At 42.5% G+C, this 22,500-nt stretch overlaps 1 protein-coding gene across 8 annotated transcripts in view; it reads right to left on the reverse strand.

Annotated features, from left to right (window-relative positions):
• LOC143040761 (semaphorin-1A-like) overlaps window positions 1-22,500 on the reverse strand; it is a 666,238-nt gene that overhangs the window by 76,702 nt on the left and 567,036 nt on the right. The window contains exon 1 of one of the 8 annotated variants that reach the window (XM_076212171.1): window positions 20,530-20,581. The exons of the other annotated variants lie outside the window; for them this stretch is intronic. Coding sequence (XP_076068286.1) covers window positions 20,530-20,566 — 37 coding nt within the window. The 5' untranslated portion in view covers window positions 20,567-20,581. Of the gene's footprint in view, window positions 1-20,529; window positions 20,582-22,500 lie in introns of those variants that run through there. 8 annotated transcript variants of the gene reach the window in all.

Below are 22,500 nucleotides of genomic sequence, written 5' to 3' on the forward strand. Positions count from 1 at the left end.
ACCTTAACACTTAAAATTTCTTCACTCTACACCATCCTGTACCACCTTATCTTAGCACTGTATACCACCCCCTCCCTCACCCCCCACCTACAGTGACGGAACCTCCCCCCCCCCATCACCTACCCATCATTCGTGACACCAAAAACCTTTCAAGCACAACACGGATACAATACGGATGCAAAAATAAAACAGATCCTGACAAAACACTGGGGAAATACATTTTAAATTTCCAAAACGGTATGTAGGCAGCTATTCTCCCTTCCCCTCCCCTTCTCCCCTCCCCTCCCCTTCCCCCCTCCCTGTCCAGTGAATTAAATCTATTCATTACAACAAAAACGTCAAATATCAAAACTGGGTGAAGGCTGGGAGTAGCCCCCACTCTGCTCCTACATTCTAAAAAATAATATTAATGAAAATAAATATATACAATTAAATAAATAAATGCAAAACCAATACATTTCCTAGCCCATAAAAACCTTAGTTCATACAAAAATAAATAAATAAATAAATAAATAAAATAATAATAATTCCTCACTCTATGGGGGGGCGTGAGAAAATCCACCTTAACTAGACAAATCCACTTTTTAAGGCAAACAGAAATCTAGAAAAAAATATTACACGATGTTTAGAGGATTAATTAGCTAAGGCACATGGGTGCGGTCACAAATTTTCTTCTTATAACCCCAGAGGCACACCACCAAGGCACACTGTGGCAAAGTCACAATTTATGCTCCTCAGGGGACATCATAAGGGAGACAAAGGTCGCTAGTGTGGGGGGCGAGAGGGAGGGACAGAGGGAGGGAGAGAGGGAGGGAGGGAGGGAGGGAGGGAGGGAGGGAGGGAGGGAGGAAGGGAGGGAGGGAAGGAGGGAGAGAAGGAGAGAGGGAGGGAAGGAGAGAGGAAGGGAAAAGTTGCAGAACATCACTAGAGGGGGGGAAGGAGGAGGTCAAAGCAGCCGGGGGGAATGGGGGCAAGAGGTCGAGGAGACGTGGGTTGGTTAGTAGGCAGTTTACAGGGATGGTTGAACTCACAGTGTGAGGATAACGGCCAGACTCTTAAAATCAAGAGAAGATTGGCTTTTCTTAGCCGAGTTGGATCTGTTGGTAATCCTTGTTGGTACCTCTGATTGCGTCTAACCAGTGTTACGTCACCGTTTATCAGTGAGTTCTAATATGATCATGTATTCAATGTAAAAAAGAAATAAATATACAATAAACAAACAAGTAAATAAAATGTAACAGTTTACTGAGAGGCGTGAAGCAAGATTGTCATCCGACATTTATTGATTGGGAGTGTATTTTTGTTTTCCATTAGTCCCCAAAACATAGCTATCAGTTTTCCATATATATACATTTTTTTTTTCCAGACATGCGATCTTGAGGAATCCAAACCTAAGGGTGAGTCTCCTCCCATAAGGGGAGGGGGGATTAAGTTTCCCCCCCGGGGAGGGAAGACAAAAGATTTTGAGTCAAAGTGATGAAGTATTGATTTTCCTCCAGTTTCAGGACATTATATATTTTCTTAACATCACAGATCAAAACAAACGAGTCAAACACACTTGTAAACAGGGTGGGGCGGGGGAGACATTTTGACACTTGGTGAAAGGGGTGCAAACGCTGCCCCAAAAGCCTAAGGACACAAGGTGGCAGCATCCAAATCAGTTACAATGTGTAACCCTTTCCCTGGGTGGAAGGACCCCTCTTTCCCCACGACCGAATAAAATCACCTGGCGGCAGCCAGAACACAAGTACAGAGGCTGTGTATGGCAGTGAAACAGTTGTAGCGTAAAGAGGCCTCAGCTTTGGCGTCATGCACAAGGGAGAGATGTTAATGTCATGCACGAGAGAAAGGAGATCTTAGCGCTGTGCACAAGGGACAGGAGACCATGGCATCAGTCACACGGGAGAAGAGGTCCTAGCCTCATGCACAAGGGAGAGGAGACCAACATTACCTGTGCCTTGGCGTCATGCACAAGGGGAGAGACCACAAGGGTGAGGGGCTCCTAGCATCATGCACAAGAGAGGAGACCACCATTTCCCAAGTTTTGGCGCCATGGACTGGGTAGATACCATTTCCCGAGTTTTGGCGCCATGCACTAGGTAGATAACATAACGTCAAGCACGACGGTGAGGGGACCATAGTGTCATGCACAAGGGAGAGGAGACCAGAATCTCCAGAGCTTTGGCGTCATGCACAACGAGGTGGGGGGGGGGGGTGGACGGGGAGCGGGACAAGACGACATGCAGCAAGGACGGTACAAAGCGGGAGAACCAATGTGCTGGGTGAAAGTTTGCAGACGCAGCCATGCGTAGCGGCAAGAGGAGGAGGAGGAGGAGGAGGAGGAGGAGGAGGAGGAGGAGTAGGAGGAGAAGGGGGAGAAGGAGGAGGAGGAGGAGTAGGAGGAGGAGAAGGAGGGGAGAAGGAGGAGGAGAAGGAGGAGTAGGAGTAGGAGAAGAAGGAGGAGGAGGAGGAGGAGGAGGAGGAGGAGAAGGAGGGGGAGGATGCAGGTAGAGCCGAGGTAGAAAGGATCTGTGGGTGAGGGGCGGGGGTGAGGGGAGGTCGATGTGGAGGTTAAGGAGAACAGGAGGTGGATATGGGTCATTGACTAGAGTAAACTCAAACGGTACAAATGGATAGAGATAAATGAAAAATGGTTGGCACCTTCAATACAATTGCTTGGCATATTTTCACTGAAATATTCTATAAAAATTAACGCAAGCGCTTTTCTATACCCCGACTCTCTCTTTCTACCTCTATATTAACCAGAAAAAAATATTTAATTACTTAAATTTCAATGAAACATGTCTACAGGAACCAAGTACGATCAGACATGCATACAAACTCACTAGCCACATTAATCACATTTGTATATATTCTAAACAAATGCATACAATACAAATACAGGAACGCACTTTATGTAAACATTTGCAGACATGATCATATAAGAAAACTCATTCAGTCGAGTTCACACACACACACACACACACACACACACACACACACACACACACACAGAAAGCGAACACAAACTACATATAACACAAGTAAACCACAGAACCAACTCTACCTCTTTTCTTCAAGAATGATTAATTCGTTTTACTCCCCCTACCTCCCTCCTCCACCCTTCATACCTTCCCTCCACCCACATGCACCCCTTCCACCCGCCTCCACCCCTTCCACCCGCCTCCACCCCTTTCCATTTCTCAATACAACTCGCCCACATCCCACACCCCACTCCCACAACTCCGGCCCCCACCAACACTTCGTTCCCGTCCCCCCCCGACCCCCCACCAATGCAGCACAAATCAACTTTCCGCCGACTCGAAATCGAGTCAAGCCCAGTGGAGGAGGTGTCAGGTGGGGGAAGAGGGAGGGCGATTTAGGAGAGGAAGAGAAGAGGAAGGAGGGAAGGAGGGAGGGGAAGAGCATGAGGAAGTGGAGGAAATTAAGAAAAATGGGAGGACGAGTAAAAAAGACAAGGTGAAGTAAAGAGGAGGAGGTACAAGAGGAGAGACGGGGACTGAGGTGGAAGAGGTGGAGGATGAGGAAGAGGAGACGTGGGAGAAGGAGGGGGAGGTGAATGAAGAGATGGTGGTGGTAGTGCAGGAGGGAATATAGGAAGAGCAGGAGGAGGAGGAGGAGGAGGAGGAGGAGGAGGAGGAGGAGGAGGAGGAGGAGGAGGAGGAGGAGGAGGAGGAGGAGGAGGAAAAAAGAAAGAAGAGGAGGCGGACGAGCAGACGGGAAAAAAAGTAGAGAGTGGAGAAGGATGAAGAGAAAGAGAAAGAATGGAAACTGTCTACTGGTCTCTCTTCCCCTACGTCACCAACACCGTCAGGAGAGACTCCAAACCCCAAACTTGAGACCATCGATTCCCCACGTCCTTCTTCTTCATTCCCAAGTTCTTTAATTCTTGACTTTATTTAGGGTCTCCTTACTTTTACGCTAAATTATGTTTTTAAGTTCTAGTCTTTAGGCACCGCAGTACCAAACACAATTCTCTACTAGTGTTTCAGACTTTCTGTAGCTCCAATCCTTAAAACAAATAAATTTGAAAATAATAAAATAGAAAATAAAACAGGATACATATATCTATTCTTAGTCTAATCCTTTGGAAAATGATCAAATATTCAGCTACAAGCCAATCCAAGCACTACAAGCACAGGGATCCTCTACAAAACTACAGTTTTCCCTCTACCAAGCCACAAATAGCCAACGACAAACCTGAGCTAGAAAAAGTCGGGCGTGAACAAGACGCCCTGGACACCCGCCCCCCCTTCCCACCACCACCCACAAGCCCCGCCTACAAAAGGTCAACCTACTTCCAATGCTCCATCACTACACTTGGGTGTCACTGTTACTAAAGGTCATGGGTATGTTAGGTTAGATTTATTTCGATTCACAAAGCGAATCCCGGTTAACATTCAGAGACAATAAACGAATAAGCGGCAGAACCACCAGCAGTTAATATATAACAATAATCGCATTATATGTGCATCCTCACAGAGAGAGAGAGAGAGAGAGAGAGAGAGAGAGAGAGAGAGAGAGAGAGAAGTTCCTGACCAGGAGCATGGTAACCGACAACCATCAGCCAATAATAATAACTTTGACGGTAACTTTCTAGAATCCAAGCAAAAGATGTGTGGTACTTGGTAAGTTACCTAGAGATCAATGATCCAGCTGTGGGCACTTTAAGAACATTTTTCTAGTTAACGCCAGGAGATCTTATTCAGCTCTCTTTGGATACAAAAAGTATCTTTGAGTCAGTTGATGAATTCCCCTTACACACTGATCAACTGTAGACTCTCCACCCTAACATAGGCTTGGTTAGGTTGGATTAGGTTATGTACCATGAACCATAAAAAACTGTACAAAGTTAGGTCAGGTTTGGTTAGGTCATGTAGGTTAGCTCAAGTTATGTATCACAAGCCATAACCAACTGTAGTGTCCATCCCAGCAACACAATTGAGTACAAAACAAACGCCTCTGTATTTAATGAACGAAATACAAAAACACTATCATACTCAAGAGAATGGAAGACACGTTTAAGTGTTTGTCAACACACTTACTCTTATCTTAACTAATTCACTAAAGGAACAAGCACCAGAACTAATCTAGATACGGCATCTACACGACCGTACGCATGGGGAGTTTGGCTCAGACAAGGGCGGTATGTACAACCGTTGAAGGCTTTGAACCGTTAGGCCAGGATTATCCAGGCCAATCGTGACGCATTTCAAACCAGAAAGCCAACCACTGCTTCTGTGCAACATAGAACACAGTATATGTACACGCAGGACTTAAAGTTCACGTAAACCTGTCAAGTCACTTAGAACAGCTGTGATTACAAACAAGTGATATGCGTAAATTCCTCCTTATAAAAGGCATGAACTCAACGCCATCTATTGTACGTGCACTTAACTATTTGGCCTCAACAACGCTTTGGAGTCGCACCAAATGTGGAACCAGTATAATATCGCGGATAAAAGATCTATTTCTTAGGAATAGAGCAGATCTGAACAGCCTGTAAAGACGCAGATAACGTGCACAAATAATAAATCTTCATTAAAGAAAATTGAAATCTATAGAGGTTCTCCTTAATCTGGGAAAATGGAGGCAGTGGTAGTTAGGAGAATGGGGGTGAAGGAAAACGATGAATATAAGAGAATAAGAACGAATGGACAGACAACACAACGTGTGGCTTTAATAAATTGTGAACTTATCATTTACGGTCTACACAAACATGGACATCTGTACTGTCTGTGCGTTCTCTTCCAACTGTTGGTACATTTAACCTTATTCTAGCAAGACACACACCTACAAACAACAATAACTTGCCCTAATCCTTTCAGACACACACTATACGCTATCTATACATTATCTAGAGCATTTGCTTATGGTCATCGTCCTCTGCACCCACGCAGACAACTACTTTCACCCACTGACCCTCTCACCCTCTCTCCTCCGAACCTCACTCGCCTGGATCGCTCCCCCACCCCCACGAATGCTTTGGCAATGCACCCAAATAAGTCTGTAACCTTTACACACTCTTCCCCCTCCATACCCCCCCCACTAGGGCTGCCGCAGCCAGTCTCCTCTATCCAGGGTCTCACTTCCCTCCTGAGGGTTTATCAACTTTCATTCTCAAGACTCCAATGACCTCTCCTGCTTGGGTAAGTTCTCTAAATATCAATGTCGAAAACAGGTAACTAAGATGTTAGAATTTATAGAGATACCACAAAATACTATTAATTTGATGGCACATTTTAGATTTTGCTGGCGAAAAGAATTAAATCCCTTTAGGCTAGGTTCTCAATGTAACCTTTTTCGGTTGACATGCTACTATAATTACTGCAGAATTATCAAAAACTTAATAAAACAAAATCTCTTTCACTGATTTCTACTTTCATCGTTAAATCTATCTGCAATCACACGATTTTGCCTAGTTAAAGAAAATTTCTATCCCCACTCCCATCCTCCCAATGAATGGGTTAATCGCGTTATTCAGATATCGTGCATCTGGCAACCAACGGCGACGATGACGTTGACGTCCCATCAACCGTTCGAACTCAATGACCGGAACAGTGATGCTAGTGTTGTAGAGATGAAAGACACTCATATAATACAAATGTGTGTGTGTGTGTGTGTGTGTGTGTGTGTGTGTGTGTGTGTGTGTGTGTGTGTGTGTTTCTCTTCTGTGTATATATATATATATATATACATATATATATATACATATATATATATGTATATATATATATATATATATATATATATATATATATATACATATATATATATACACAATACTGAATGGGTCCCAGTAAACAGATATACATTTTTTCAACCACAATACACTTTAATTCTAAGCCATCAACATCGAGAGACTCGAGGAGGCCAACATGCAGAAACTGAAACGTGGTATAAAAATGTGTGTGTGTGTGTGTATATGTGTATATATAATATATAATACATATATATATAATATATATATATATATATATATATATATATATATATATACACACACACACGCAGATGTATACCCTAATGCATGAGAGAAAAATAAGGTCCCTTCTACCTTCTCCCCTCCCCCACCGTCCCTGTAGGCTCCCTCACCTAATGACCCGGTAGGTAAAAAAATAACACCCAACTGATGAAGGACCCGAGGGATTTTGGGTGTGGAGGGACACAAGGAGAGAGAGAGAGAGAGAGAGAGAGAGAGAGAGAGAGAGAGAGAGAGAGAGAGAGAGAGAGAGAGAGAGAGAGAGAGAGAGAGAGAGAGAGAGAGAGAGAGAGAGAGAGAGAGAGAGAGAGAGAGAGAGAGAGAGAGAGAGAGAGAGATGAATATCTAATACATTGTGGTTATGATCCCAATATGGGCAAGTGGTCTACGTGTGACTAGCCCTGTACAGAGTGCGGTGGTGAAGGTGTTCGGTATAGTCAAGACGGGGCGACATGAGCCGAATATTAATGTGAGCGCATGAACCTACCCAACTAATGACGATCCACTGTACACCCAAAAGCAAGACTTCCGACAAACGCGCCCGCGCGCACATATACACACACGCCCGCGCGCGCGCGTGCACACACACACACACACACACATTTCAAGAAAGCCTCTAAAGAAACAAGAGGATTATGTTCTTACGGATACGTTCCAGTTTTATATAAACGAGACAGACTTTCGGCCTTTGAAGAGGTATACTTAAATCACAAGCAATTCGAGAAAGAATAAAAGAGGAAGGACAGTGTATCATGTTGACCAATTCCCAACTTCTGGTCCGTCTTCAGAGTACACAGCTGGACAAAAAAAAAAAAAAAAAAAAAATACAGGACTCACACAACTGTGATGATCTCTCCCGTACCACTCCTGCAATCTTCTCCCTCTCCCACCTCCCAGCATGAAGAGACGAACTAAATGGACCTGATTAATAATTTATTACTCTGTTGTGAAGAGGACATTGTGTTTAATTAGGATATGCGCTTTAAGCTGACTTACTAAGTCTGTTCTCATTCGACATTCTGATCACTTTGAGCCTGCAGAGGGAGAAGCTAGCAATTACATAAGGTAATCTAAAATGCAAACCTAGCCGCTTTAGTCATTTTTATTTGGACAAATGTAGTGGTGAGGAGCAAAATACGCCAAGAGGCGCTGAGTAGCTGCGGCCGAAGCCGTCATCTTTGCCCTATGCGCTTGGACTGTTGGGGTAACAGTCACTGGTGGGAACCGGGGTGAACAGTGGGACTCGAACCCGCGTCTAGGAAGATACGAGACCCACACGTTTCCGAATGCGCCACTATATGAGGCACTCCGTACCAGACAGGCGAAGACGCCAGTGCCTTAAAAATGCTGTTTCTTTGGTACCGCAACTACCATCCATCCACTTTAAACGGTCAGTCACGTGGTTTTGGCGTCTTCGCCCGTCTGGCATGGACCGCCTAATGTCTAACTTCAACTCACCTGATATCTAGATTCTAATTTGGTAACTTCTAATTAATCCTACATTACTCCATTATGTTTTTTAAAACTATTACTCCCATCACTTGCTGCGATTTTCTAACTCTGACATATTCTTACTGAGTTCATTTCAATGTGGTTTCATTTCAAATGCCATTGTTCAAAAGGATTCGGATGACAAATCCGAGAACAAAAACCCCTTGTTTTTTTCACACAAATACTCCTTATTTCTTGAACCCAATTCGTCCCTAAAACTAGATTATCCTTCCTTTCTGTGTGTGGGGATAATCCCCAAGGGTTAAACCTCTGCTTGATCCGGATACGCTTTGTATAAACAAGACAGGAAGCCAGCCAAATCAGGTCACAAGCTTGAGGTACATATTCTTCTATTTGTAAACTTTGCCGGAAAAGAAAAAAAAATATAGAAAAATATATATCTTTTTAACGTGAAAGGACTGAATACGAGATGAAAGGTCCCAGCGGAGCAACTAAAAGTTGTCATGTGTTTAACAAAGCCATTGACAACGTACACAAGCGGGCGCACGCGAGTATACAAGTTTATCCATATACACACAAACACAAACACACACACACACATTATATATATATATATATATATAATATATTATATATATTATATATATATATATATATATATATATATGCAATAAAAACACTTGTCATCGTGTGTTCACAAATGCGTTAAGTAACCACTGAAAAGTAAACTAACGAAGCAGAGCGCTTTCGGTATAATTTATCCATCTTCAGTGCAGATACAAAGAAGGATTATCTTTTCCTAGTATATACTTATATATATATATATATATATATATATACACACACACACACACACATATATGAATAAATGCGAAAGAAAACGATGAACACTGTGGACAAGCTGCCTCAGGCATCTCCCATACAGATGTTTTTCTGCCAAAAAGAGCGCGACATCCTCGTCTCAAGAAGCTATGGAGGCGTTCGATGCAACAATGCGAGCCAATTAATTCCATCGGCGCGTTTTTGCTACAATACAGAAGAGGGGAGGAGAAGATATCTTCATTCTAATGACTCTTCTGAAACTTCGTCTTCACTTCATGAACGAGTCCTTACGACGTTTCCCTTCCACGCTGTCTTGGTTGTCGAAGTCTACAGTTAGCGTACAAAGGCTACTAACTCTTCTTGATGTCCTAGCAACCGACATGACGTCATTAATAAGCCCCGCCTACGTGGCACGTGGACACATTTTATAATCAAATTCTATTGGTTCCCCTTCCTTGTGGTATACACGAATAACATCCTGTTCTTATAAACAATTCACGAAAAAAGTAAAAGGATAATTTTTCAACGAAATTATTTTCAAATACCAGTTAGCGTGGGGGGAAGTAATATTATACAGAATTCACACCGTCCTTGTATTAATCAAATCTACAATTACAAACAAATCGACATTTATAAAGTAAATTTCCCTTAGAAACTATAGAGTGTATTGTATGCCTCAAAGTTTGGATAATCAGCTGGATATATACTGGGCGTTATTTTAGATCTATTTGTTCAGGTATGCTTATTTATAATTACCTATTTCGTTATGGAACTAAAATTTGTAAGCTATTATTGGAACATGTCTTCTGTAGGTATAGGAAAGGAAGTCTTCGAACCAGTCTTCAAAGGATTAAAGAGAATCTGTCTCCAAGACTACCAGGTCCTTCACCAACACCAAACTCAAGATATTAGCACAAGCGAAGACAGAGAAGCCTCGACCTACTCTCGAACAGCATCCCCAAGAGATCAATTACTGGTCCAAACACCAATTAGTTGGTTCAGATCCCAAGTGATTCTGTCCTGGAGTCCCGGTAACAAGCCAAGGCCCCATAATTATGATAGGAGAAAAATTAATCATCGTGCGCGCCGCCATATGCGGAGCGGGTGTTTCATATGGGCATCATCTCTTGTGCATGTCGGCTATGACGTCATATCGTCTCTGCTTCTTTGGCAGCGTTACCCAACGTCGCTCGCGACTTCTCTATAACCGACCTAAAAGGATCATCTTCACATCCCCACGTCGTTTTATATATATATAAATATATATATATATATATATATATATATATATATATATATATATATATATATATCCCCACGTCGTTATATACATATATTTCTCCATTTTTTTCTTTGCTATGGACAACAAACGTCTGGAACTGGACTCTATACCGGAAATGTAACAGGTTACACCATGAACTACAGTCTACCAAAATCAACCTTCAAGTCAGACCTCTCCGGTGCACTCCGTTATCAAAGAATTGCCAACCCACAAACACTGATACCAATATCCTCAATCACAGTAATTTCACCATTTCGACACGTGAGGTCAACGTTTTCCCTCGGGGGCAAGTCTGCTACTGGTTCTAACTGTTCCTTCATGTGCTTTGAGACTTGGAATGATGTCCATCGAGTCGGTTTCGAATGCACACTTGTAGATAAAAAATAATTAAAAAATAAATAATAACCATGATCATGATGATAATAATAATGATATGATTTAACGTCACAAACTCCCCCCTATCGGAAGGCTAGTACGGTGCCCCTCACAGAGGACTTTGTAGCGTGGAATTTAATGAACTATGCTCTTGGTTCAACTTCGCCAGTGGCAGGATTCGAACCGCCATCCCCTCGACCTTCGCATCAAGTAACGACGCCCTAACCCGCTCAGCCAGCGAACTTCCTTGTAACAATGATAACAATAATAATCATAGTAATACCAAGTAAACAAGAGAAACTAGTATGGAAAACTTGACTTGAGAGAGAGAGAGAGAGAGAGAGAGAGAGAGAGAGAGAGAGAGAGAGAGAGAGAGAGAGAGGGGGGGGAAAGAGAGAGAGGGGGGGGGAGAAAGAGAGAGAGGTTGCCAGGACGAAGCTCCCCTACAAGACCCACAATCAAGAAGAGTAGATTCAGTGCCATTTGCACTTCGCGTTTTCAATACAAGTTGTGGCATCTGCCCGCACCCCCGCAAGAGCCACTCCAGATAATTCCTTGCTCTCTTTCTCTCTCTCTCTCTTTCCCCTAGCACACCAATTACACTTCCTCTTCCAACTCTCCGACTTTCTCTGCTTTGTCTCCATATTCTCATTCCCAGTCACATCCACCCCCGCTTTCTCTCTCTCTCTCTTTTGTCGTCCGCTGGAAGTTTTCCTTCTCAATGTTCCTCATTCGTGTTCGTGGGGGACAAGACTACCGCCGCTGAACTTGAGTGACGACCTTCCCTAATCCAATTTTATACGTTTTTCTTGTCTGACATCAGAGTAGCTGAACTGCGAGGGACGCCAACGGGATTGAGCCACCTAAGAGGAATGGCAGGCCCATGCCTTTGTCATTATCTATTTTTATTTCTATTTTATCTAATATCCTTTATCTTTATTTTCTAAAATAATCTATGATTCTATTTGTTTTTGTTTATCCATTATCATTATTATTACAATTATCATCATTATTATTATTATTACTATTATATATATATATATGTATATATATATATATATATATATATTTTTTTTTTTTTTTTTTTTTTTTTTTTTTTTTCCGTAGAGCAAATATGACCGTTTTGGTCGTAGCTTGCCGCCTCTGGACGTAACTTAATTTTTCAAAATTTACAAAACCACGAAATCCCTCCCGTTCTCCTGCGACCCTCTTCCTCTCAAGCACTCTCACCAACTCTCTCTGTCCCTATTTCTCCTCTATACCTCGCCACCAACTCTTTTTTTTTTCTGTTTCATCCAAAAAAACATCACCATCTCCCGTTGGGCAATTCCTTCTCCCTTCTTCACCAAAAACCGTTATTTTCTTTCTTCCGTTTTCTTCCTTTACCTCTTTTCTCTCCACCTACTCTCTCTTTCCCTCTCCCCTTGCTCCCCTCTTTCTCTCTCCCTCTTTCCCTGTCTGTTCTCAATTAACCTTGGGTCCCCTCTCCCTCATCTATCAACCTCCTCTTCCCCTCTCCCTTATCCATCACCTACAACTCCATCCTCTACCCGCCCCCCACCCCCAAGTCCCACACAGGAAAGCGTAAGAGACGAACCTATTTCTCCTTTTCACTCCCCCCCACCTGTTATTTATGGTCCTTTTTTTTTTTTTTTTTTTTTTTTTACATTCGCCCTCCCTAGAGACTAAAGGGTCTCTTGGTTGTGCGCGGATTCTTTGTGATTTACAGTACGATTTATCATTCTGTTTTATTTACTGATCTCCTTGACTTCTTTGCGATCTGCAGTCTCCTTGAATTTCTTTTTTTTTTTACTAAATCTACGACTGGACTTCGATGTGACATTGTCCCCAGGGAGAGAAGAGCTGGTTACTACTGACGAGGCACCTCCTTCACTACCAGAGAGAGAGCGAGAGCGAGAGAGAGAGAGAGAGAGAGAGAGAGAGAGAGAGAGAGAGAGAGAGAGAGAGAGAGAGAGAGAGAGAGAGAGAGAGAGAGAGAGAGAGAGAGAGAGAGAGAGAGAGAGAGAGAGAGAGAGCTACCCGGTACGGCAGTGGCAAAAAAATATTTTTCTTTTGCAAATAATCGCTTCCTTGAGAACAAGCACGCACACCACACAGCCACACAGTGACCCCAACCAAAGCACCAACAAAAGCTCAATTTAATCTGCCCCATCGTCCAAGAACATTCAATGCTGGTTTTCCAGTATTACCAACCAATTAACCTAACAGTACTAACGAGGCAATTCGATTTCAAACAATAGTGCCATCGAGCAATGCATAAACGACCTGATGAGCGCATCTAGTGTTACTGCAATATCGTGTGCTTCATTCGATAACCTAAGCAACAATAGTCATGGCGAAGGTCAGGCCCTAACACTTCTCCAAGAACAATATTGTTTTAACCCTCTGCTGAAACGTTTTTTTTTTCTCCATTTTCATCAGTTTGGTTTTATATTTCAAATTCATGATCCCATTGCATGATGATGATGATGATGATGATGATTTCATTTCACTTTACAAAGGATTACAAAAGCGGAGCATATCGACAGGAGACCTTTTGGTCCATAACTAGGTCGGATGCGAAAAAATATAATAATGATAAATAAATAAATTGACATATAACTAATGATAAATGTGAATCAAGCAAATAATACAGTCAACAAAACAAATAAAAATGCAATATAAAATAAGTGAAATAATATAAAACAAATATATCTATGACCTCACGCTCCCTCCTCTAAAGAACTCTTGTTCTACTGCATCAAGCTGAATGAAATCATCTAGTATTAGCCAGAACAAAACCATCCAAAGGTTTCAAATTCCTCCTTTATGTAACAACTTAAAACAAACAGAATAAAAACATCACTGACGGCATTTTCTGACGGTTGGTCCTTGTCATTTGGGTGAGAACAAAAAAATATCTAAACCAAACATCCCACGCGCGGAAAGCAGAATTCAAGACAGCCGTTTCAAATAATCTTGCCATCACTATTGGCAACATTCCCCTCCCCGAGCACTGCGAAATCCCTATGGAACTAAACCCGATTGTAACTTACAAACCTGATGTTATCACAGCCGGGAGTATCATAAGCTACCGAAGTTAACAGCTACGGGAATATGTAGTGGAGTCATTAGCATTGTTGGGCGCCTATGCAACACGGTCCCATCTGCACTCAAAATCAACCGTTTTCCATTGCTTTTGGCGCGAAAAGAACCAGGAACCTCCGCTGCTTTTGGCGCGAGAGTTCCCAGAAGATGCTCTTGGTTTTAGCACGAAAGTTTCCAGGAAGTTCAGATGTATCTAGTACGAAGAAATAAATAAATAACGTTCCATTTGTTTTAGAACGAAAACTCTAGTAGGTAACGTCGATAACCACACGGTATCATCATTTCCAGCTGTACAATGGAAGACCATTCTCGACATCAGCGCCGCTGCTTGCCTTCTGAGTAATCATGAAGTCCCTAATACTGATGCATTTGAGGAAAATCGTAACGCTACCTTACAACGCACACTGCCTCTGCTAAAATATAATTGGTCTCGTATACCTTTCAATTTCAGTCACTGAGTTTATCGTCTATAAAACATACATTCATTAACATCTCTGAATCATCGTACCACATCCGTCTACTGTCGACATGACGTCATTACTTGAGCACAACGCGTTCATTCCAGCAATAAACGTATTATTCAAACTGCTATTTCAGCAGTTCTGGGAATCTCCCGCAATGATATGGTCAACATTATACCTTAGTCTGGTTGCTACTACTCTTATACAATTAGTAACAGCCTCCCCTAAACTCCACGACCCCAAATTTTCCAGTAGACCATCCCCCATTTCGACACTCAACCTTCATAATCAACATCTAATTCGACCGCCCGCATCTCTACTTCATCTACCCACATTCTCCCCTCCCTCGCTTCCCAGTTAACACCTCTACCATCCTTCCTACTGCTTTCAGCTCACAAAAAGAATTAGAATAGAGAGATCACGGGGGAGGGGGGGGGTGATGTACCGCAATAATACGAACATCCCACGGGTATTAAGGAGAAAGTGTTCTATTCACAATAACTTTCTTTAACCAGTCACTCGTCACGCCCCTTAGGTTGAAAGGAAAGGTTATGTTGAGTTTATTACAGACGCAAGCGCACGCGCGTGGGGATATATATATATATATATATATATATATATATATATATATATATATATATATATATATAGAGAGAGAGAGAGAGAGAGAGAGAGAGAGAGAGAGAGAGAGCAAGGAAACCTAAAAATATGTACGAAAACTCGTCAATGCTCAAGCGAAAGCACATGAAGAACTCCGAGCGGAAAGCGAAACAAATGAAAACGGTGTTAGGGCATAGAGTGAATTAAGAGATAAAACCACGATAAAGAATGGAAAATGAGGATAAACAGTGACATTCAACAGGGGACCAATGAGTTAAGGTACGGTTACACTGGTCAACGAATGGTTTGGATTCCGAGCCTAGGGAAACTGAAGATGTTAAGAGAATTTACGACATATATATATATATATATATATATATATATATATATATATATATATATATATATACATATATATGTATAATTGTATATATATACATATATAGATGCCACATGAGATGTCTTGTCCATGTTCCCTAATTTTACCTCTCTCATCTGTATATAAGATATGTATGTTCTCTTGTCTATGTATTCCGCTTGAAGAGGATCACAGCAAGTGATCGAAATATACAGAAATTCGTTATTTCCTTCTTTTCTTAAATCCAAGTTATAGTGGGTTTTTAGTGCACACACACACACACACACACACACACACACACACACATATATATATATATATATGTATATATATATTTATGTGTGTGTGTGTGCACAATTTATTCAGTGATAAGAGATAAATTATTTAACAGTATAAAATTATATTGAAATAGAAAATACATTTTGTGGAATTCATATTGTGGCAATAATTAAACAGTCGTTTGAATACTGCTGTATGTAAACATTAGTAATTTTTCTAACGCGCGAAAACTCACTCACCATTTGGTTGATATCTACACTTTTCGTCGTGATGGAGTGGAATACTGAAGTTATCCATGCTCCAATAGAGAAGATACGACCACAAGAGGCGCTTTAGGGTGTGAGGCATCCCGACCCGACTATATTAAGAAATAATGATAATACAATATCTCTTTCACTGAGTCACCCCTTCAATTACCATTTTCTATGGATGACAAATATCTTCTGTCTAGTGCTCGATAATGTGTGCGTGTGATTCACCATGGTCTTGGATCACGTGTTGGTCTCGTGATCGGCAGCTATTACCCTCCTGAAAGAGAGCTGAGAGTTCATATATGACCGATCTATGGGTAATGCTGTGGCTTTACACGCATACACACACCCAACTCCCCGCCCACGAGTTGGAGTAACGACTCACAGCCCAACGATACTAAAATTATTTCAGCCCTGGGCGGTATTCGAACCCGGACCACCGTAGTGGCGGCCGCGAACGCTACCACTGCGTCATCATGTCGTGCGTGCGTGCGTGCGTGCGTGTGTGTGTGTGTGTGTGTGTAAGATACGCAAAGATCGTCAAATGTGCATTTTAGAGAGATCGAGAGTAGTTCAAACTTATTTGGGATAATATATCTGAGAAACTGGCATAAGCCTTGGCTCTGCCAATGAAATTCCTCATTCTGGATAGAGGGCGGGGCTTGCTGTAGTTTCTTTTGCGTGATTGGCGAATCCAAAGGTTAGATTGCAAGGTTTTCGTCGACTAGTGTAACCACACCTTTACACAGTTGCCTATAGTCCTACAGTGGCTGTTATCTCCCAAGGAGTTGTTGGATGCATATTTGGGTTGTGGATTCAAGATGCGAGCAGTTCTTTTACGACGTCGTAGACTTACGAGTATCGTAAATATACGACGTAGAGCAATGCGCTTGCCACTGCTTCTAAGTGGAGTGAATTGCACACATAAGACGCATACACATAAACATCGTGTACACACGCGCGCGCGCGCCAATTCGTCTTCCCGTTTTCCTTCACTCAGGGAGCAATGACGTCACGGTTCCTCATTTTCTAATTACCTGAATTACCATTCCATTACCCACGTCCGACACACGCATTACCCACACTAATTCCATATTCAAAGTCACTCAGTATGATAGTGTCTTCGGGGACAAGCACTGGCGATTTGTGCGAGATGAGACAGAATGTGTCAATGTGCTGGTAAGAGTGACATGAACATCGCATAGATGCAGTCATCCATCCACGATGACCTCCCTACGATACTGCTTTGAAGCCTTTGACCTTACCTGTGCGCTTGGTTACTCTTTTGTTTCAGAGATCAGCTGGGAAATATGATTAAATATGCTATTTTCTCACCGGTAGGCCGGGTCTGGAGCCAATGTGTACAGGAAAACACTAATCAATAATCAATAAGCACGCAATAATAATAATAATAATAATAATAATAATAATAATAATAAATAATAATCATACGAAAAGCATCACAACCATGTATTCAAAAGAAACTTTAATACATCAGAGACGAAAGCTTTAACCACCGTTCCACCGTAACTCCAGCGCAATTAGGAAATCCTCCAAGCAATGTTCTCGGAAATGAATAGCATAACGGCGCTGTCCAGACAGCATGAATTGCCAGTAAATTCCCAATGTTGCTCGCTGGGGCGCACCAGCTGCGCACCAGCTTCCTTCCTGATCGTTCCGTGATCCACTCATGGAACTCAGGTCTCTAGGACCGTGACCCCCCACACATCTAATTAGCTAAATCGATTAAACTAAACACAATCACCAACACTGACATCGAGTCACGATGTTTAAGTCATGACGACAATACTTCCTGTCCATAATGAGGTCGAATTGAGAAACTGAGAAAGACAAAGAGAAAGAGAAAACTGAAACAGAGAGAGAGAGAGAGAGAGAGAGAGAGAGAGAGAGAGAGAGAGAGAGAGAGAGAGAGAGAGAGAGAGAGAGAGATAATAAAACAGAGTATACGAACACCTAAAATGTTTACTCGGAAGTATGAAAGAGTGAGAAAACTCTTCAGTCAGTATGCCGCAGATCCACCTTGAGATTAAAATCCTGTGAACAGGCTATTCCATTTTCAGTCTTTGGCCATGTGTTTTTTAATGTATCTTATTTTTTTTCCTCTATCCCACCTCTTTGGGGGCCAATGGGTCTCCTGTAGGCATGGCTTGCCATTGTAACACATTGGTTGACCTCTCCAAAGGACCCAACCGGTCATAAAAGTCTTCCACATTGTTAGACCTCACCCAGTGACCCAACCGGTTATAAACGTCTTGGCACATTGAAGGCCTATGAGAACCTCTCGGCACATTCGCCTTGCCATTACATCGTCAGAGTCTATCTGAGACTACCTCTAACCAAAGTTTTCGTCAATGAAGAACACACTTTAATTCTTTTCAGATCATTCAGCACCAGAACAACCTACTTGAAAAGAAAGAAAAGGTTGCTTTAAAAATAGCTCAAAGGATTCCTCCTCTTCCACCTCCTCCCCCTCTTCCACTTCTTCCTCCTTCTCTTACATCTCCTCCTTCTCTTACATCTCCTCCTCCTCTTCCATCTCCTCCTCCTCTTCCACCTCCTCCCCCTCTTCCACTTCTTCCTCCTTCTCTTACATCTCCTCCTCCTCTTCCACTTCTTCCTCATTCTCTTCCACCTCCACTTCTTCCTCCTCTTCCACCTCCTCCTCCTCTTCTTCTTCCACCTCCTCTTTCTCTCCCCTTTAATAACTGAAATAATGTTACCATTACATATTAAAGCAGTAGCTAGCACTACGTGTTTGTGCTGAACGTGAGACGAGAGTACGTCGTGTGTGTGTGTGTGTGTGTGTGCGTGTGTGTGTGTGCGTGTGTGTCTTTATACCCCTCTTCTCTCTTCGCGCATGCACGCGCACACGCACACAAGCTTGTGCAACGTCCACATCTCGAATTAAGACAGTCGGGTGCAGGAATGTCTATGTCTTTATTGCGGGGCATCAAAGCATTCGGAGCCGGAAGAGATATGGCAGTGGCACTGCTGTCAGACAAGGGCCACATCTCGTGGCACTGGAAACATTAACATAACCTATGATGGCAGCGATAAGGAATCTTCCTATCGGCCATTCCTTGCACATAAGTTGGCACCAATGAATCTGGGTCTGCCGAATTGCGAGCAAGGGCGTTTCTTCTGATTTTTTCCTTTTATGTATGTATTTCTGTTTTAACATATATACTCGTATAAGTATACATAAATGCGTATATGTGTATGTATCAAGGCAGACAGTCCAAGGAACTATGTCAGGAGTCCACAGTCTAATACTCCAACATCATCAGCATTGTGACGTCACTGATCAATTTTGTTCTCAACAATTTTTGGTGACTTTATGCAGTTGTGTGGGGGATTTCGGAACGATGAGAGTTTCGACCGGAACATACCCTTCTTTTGGGCTACGGTCTGCCCCTGAACTACAAGAAATAAGGAGAAAAGCATATGATTATGAAGACGGGTCACTTGAAGATCACAGACACCTCACTTATGAATTGCTATTTCCAATCCTCCTTCGACACAGACTAAAATCGTCTCGCATCCACCAACTACTTCTGGTTTCCGGTCTGGGGAGCCTCATGGAAGCCAATGGATAACTCCAGAACGCTGGATTGGGAACTACTGTCCGTGGCACAGGGTAAAACCTAAGACAAACTTCTACCAGACACCCTACCTGCTTAATCGTTACTATGGAGGGGGTTTACGCATAATACAACGAAGGAGCATTGCACGATAAAACCATGTTATGAAGACATACGACCCGCCCATCATGCGTATGCATGACCAATAACACTTTCCATGCGATGGGTCATGAACAGAGCTTGTGTCATAAACACTGTGTGGGCAAAGGTACTCCCGGAATAGAAATGAGGCTGTACCAAATATACGATCTCCGACCTAATTCCAATAATGACGTACTCGAGCAATTCCGATGCAAATTACCTATGACTTAGGATGAGGGACTTCCAATAGGAGCGTGTCCATTTCCGAAAAAACTATTATATTTCTAATACAGAAGAGTACTGCTGGAAAGCTGCACACACACGGTTTTTTTTTTTTTAATTATTTAATCTTTACAGTTTCCATTTTTTTTTTAAGGGAATGGGCAACATCAAGCTGGAGATTATTTTCTTACTAAATATTAACCAGGCGAGAAACAATAACGTCAAATTGTCTGAACTTGGGTTTAACACAGACATTGGTGAAAAATTTTGCCAATTGCAGGACTAAATTACCAACCGAAGCAACTTAATGCATCGATTTTTTAAGTTCGTTTAGATAAACGTGTAGCAAGATATCTTAGGGTTTATCTTCATCAGATTATCACCACCATCATTATTATCATGATATATATCCATCTATCTATATTTTTTGGCATCCGACATCAACATGGACCAAAAGGTCTCGAGTCCGACTTTCGCAGTCCTTTCACATACGAAAATGAAAAATATTCTGGTCACGATCTCGGTACTCTTAACTACGGGACTACTGAGAATAATCGGCTTAAGGTTACTTACGATTTACAAATGAGGCTGCTGCTGAGGTCTCAGACATACCTGCAAATAAAAAGAAAACAGAATCAGTAAATATAAACGAAAAATATGATTATAAATCAGTACATATAAACTCTTATCTTGTGTGTGTGTGTGTGTGTGTGTGTGTGTGTGTGTGTGTGTGTGTATTCACCTTCACCTCGGATCTGCTGCAGTCTCTGTCGAGACAGCCAGACACCACCCTACGGCAGTGAGCTCAGAGCTCCTTATTAGCCGATCTCTGGGTAGGTCTGAGACCACTTACACACCACACACCGGGACAGCAAGGTCACTACTCCTTGACTAACGTCCCGTACCTACTCGCTGCTAGGTGAACAGGGGCTACACGTGAAAGGAGACAAACCCAACTTATCTCCGCCCGACCGGGGAATCGAACCCCGGTTCCCTGGCTTGTGAGGCCAGTGCTTTACCAATCCGCCACCGAGCCGTGTGTGTGTGTGTGCGTGAGTGTGTGTGTGTGCGCGCGCGCATGAGTACGCGTGTGCTTAACTTAAAAAACATGTATATTTTCCATATACTCAGGGTAAATCCTAGGAAGCCTCACAGTAATCCCTGTCGGTTCTAGAGCCATTAAAATAATAGAAAAGCGAGCGAAGTCGATCCTTCTTCTGGATCCCTTTCAATCCGCTTTTAAATCAAGGTCTATTGTATTCGCTTCCTCCTGACTGACTTCCTCCACCAATCTTCCTCCTTCCTCCAACACCACCTTTAAAAGCGTCATCACACTGAGCTGTTTTTCCTCCGATTTCTGGAGCAGATTTGCAGCTTTCGAAAAGGCATCAATTTCCTCCCACATATCAAATGACATTCTATGTATTTTTGTTGAGAAAACAAAATAGTTTGCCATGGTAATTTTATGGCGGAAAATAATCTAGAGCTGGAAGGTAGCCGAGGCAAGTCTTCATTTTATTCTGGCTAACGACAGCCGCTTCTAATCAGCTACATGGTGGCCCTTCGGTGGCAATTTTATTAAATTCATACGAATCAATATAATTTAATTCACCACCATCACCCAAACTAACAAGAACCCACAGAGTCCACATTCTGTATCAGTCTTAGGACTGCTAAGTGGCACTCTGTTACGGAAGAAGTCTCATTTGCCAAATGCAATCGGATTGCAAAAGCAAGTGGTCATTACTGTACTCACTGGGTTCAAATCAAAGCCACGAGGCGTGTTCGATTCCAAACGCGTCAACATGGTGTGTGTGTGTGTGTGTGTTTTCACCCTGTCCACTTAAAACTCACAAACTATATGTCCTTGGGTACAATAAAAAGACCTTCTGGTCCGTGGTATGGCAACGGTGCCCCTGTCTTTTCTCCGATCCTTCGTAGGAACACCACTCACTCTCGATGGTCCTTCTTATGTCCTGATGGATACTTATCCTTTCATCATGTTATTCCATTCATCTCACGGACACTCCTTCAATAAGAAAGAGTTAATCAGCGTCATATAATCTCTAATGGAATCGAACTCTTCTTCGGTATTGTGACTGAAGGCCACGTTCAAGAACGCCTGACCCTCTACCTGGAGTCGGCTGCTTCCCCTTCGGCGTCTGGCATCGCCTCTGGAACAGCCCTTGCTGATGGACGACGCGAGGCGAGGCGAGGAGGAGACTAGAAGGACTCTTCTGCTTATCCTGACTCAAGTACCGAAAAGTGACCCGCCCGACCCAAGTTGGGGTCTCAAGTTGTCCAAAGTTGAGACATTCGGTCCAGATTGGGCAAAGCCTAATTGTTCAACTTGGTCTTTGAGAAAGCACAACGGCCATCACTCAACTTCTCCTACCCAAGAATTCTTCTATTTCCTCCACCCGTAGCCATAATTTCAACTATTATCTTTCTTCATTTCTTCTCCTCTTCATCCTTGCATTAATCTTCCAATGCAGGTCACCCACAGGCACAAATTACAGATTTTGCTAAGTTGACGCCACAGTA

This window comes from Oratosquilla oratoria, chromosome 29 (assembly GCF_046742065.1).
Source record: "Oratosquilla oratoria isolate Oo_2021 chromosome 29, ASM4674206v1, whole genome shotgun sequence".
Classification (NCBI taxonomy): Eukaryota; Metazoa; Arthropoda; class Malacostraca; order Stomatopoda; family Squillidae; genus Oratosquilla; species Oratosquilla oratoria.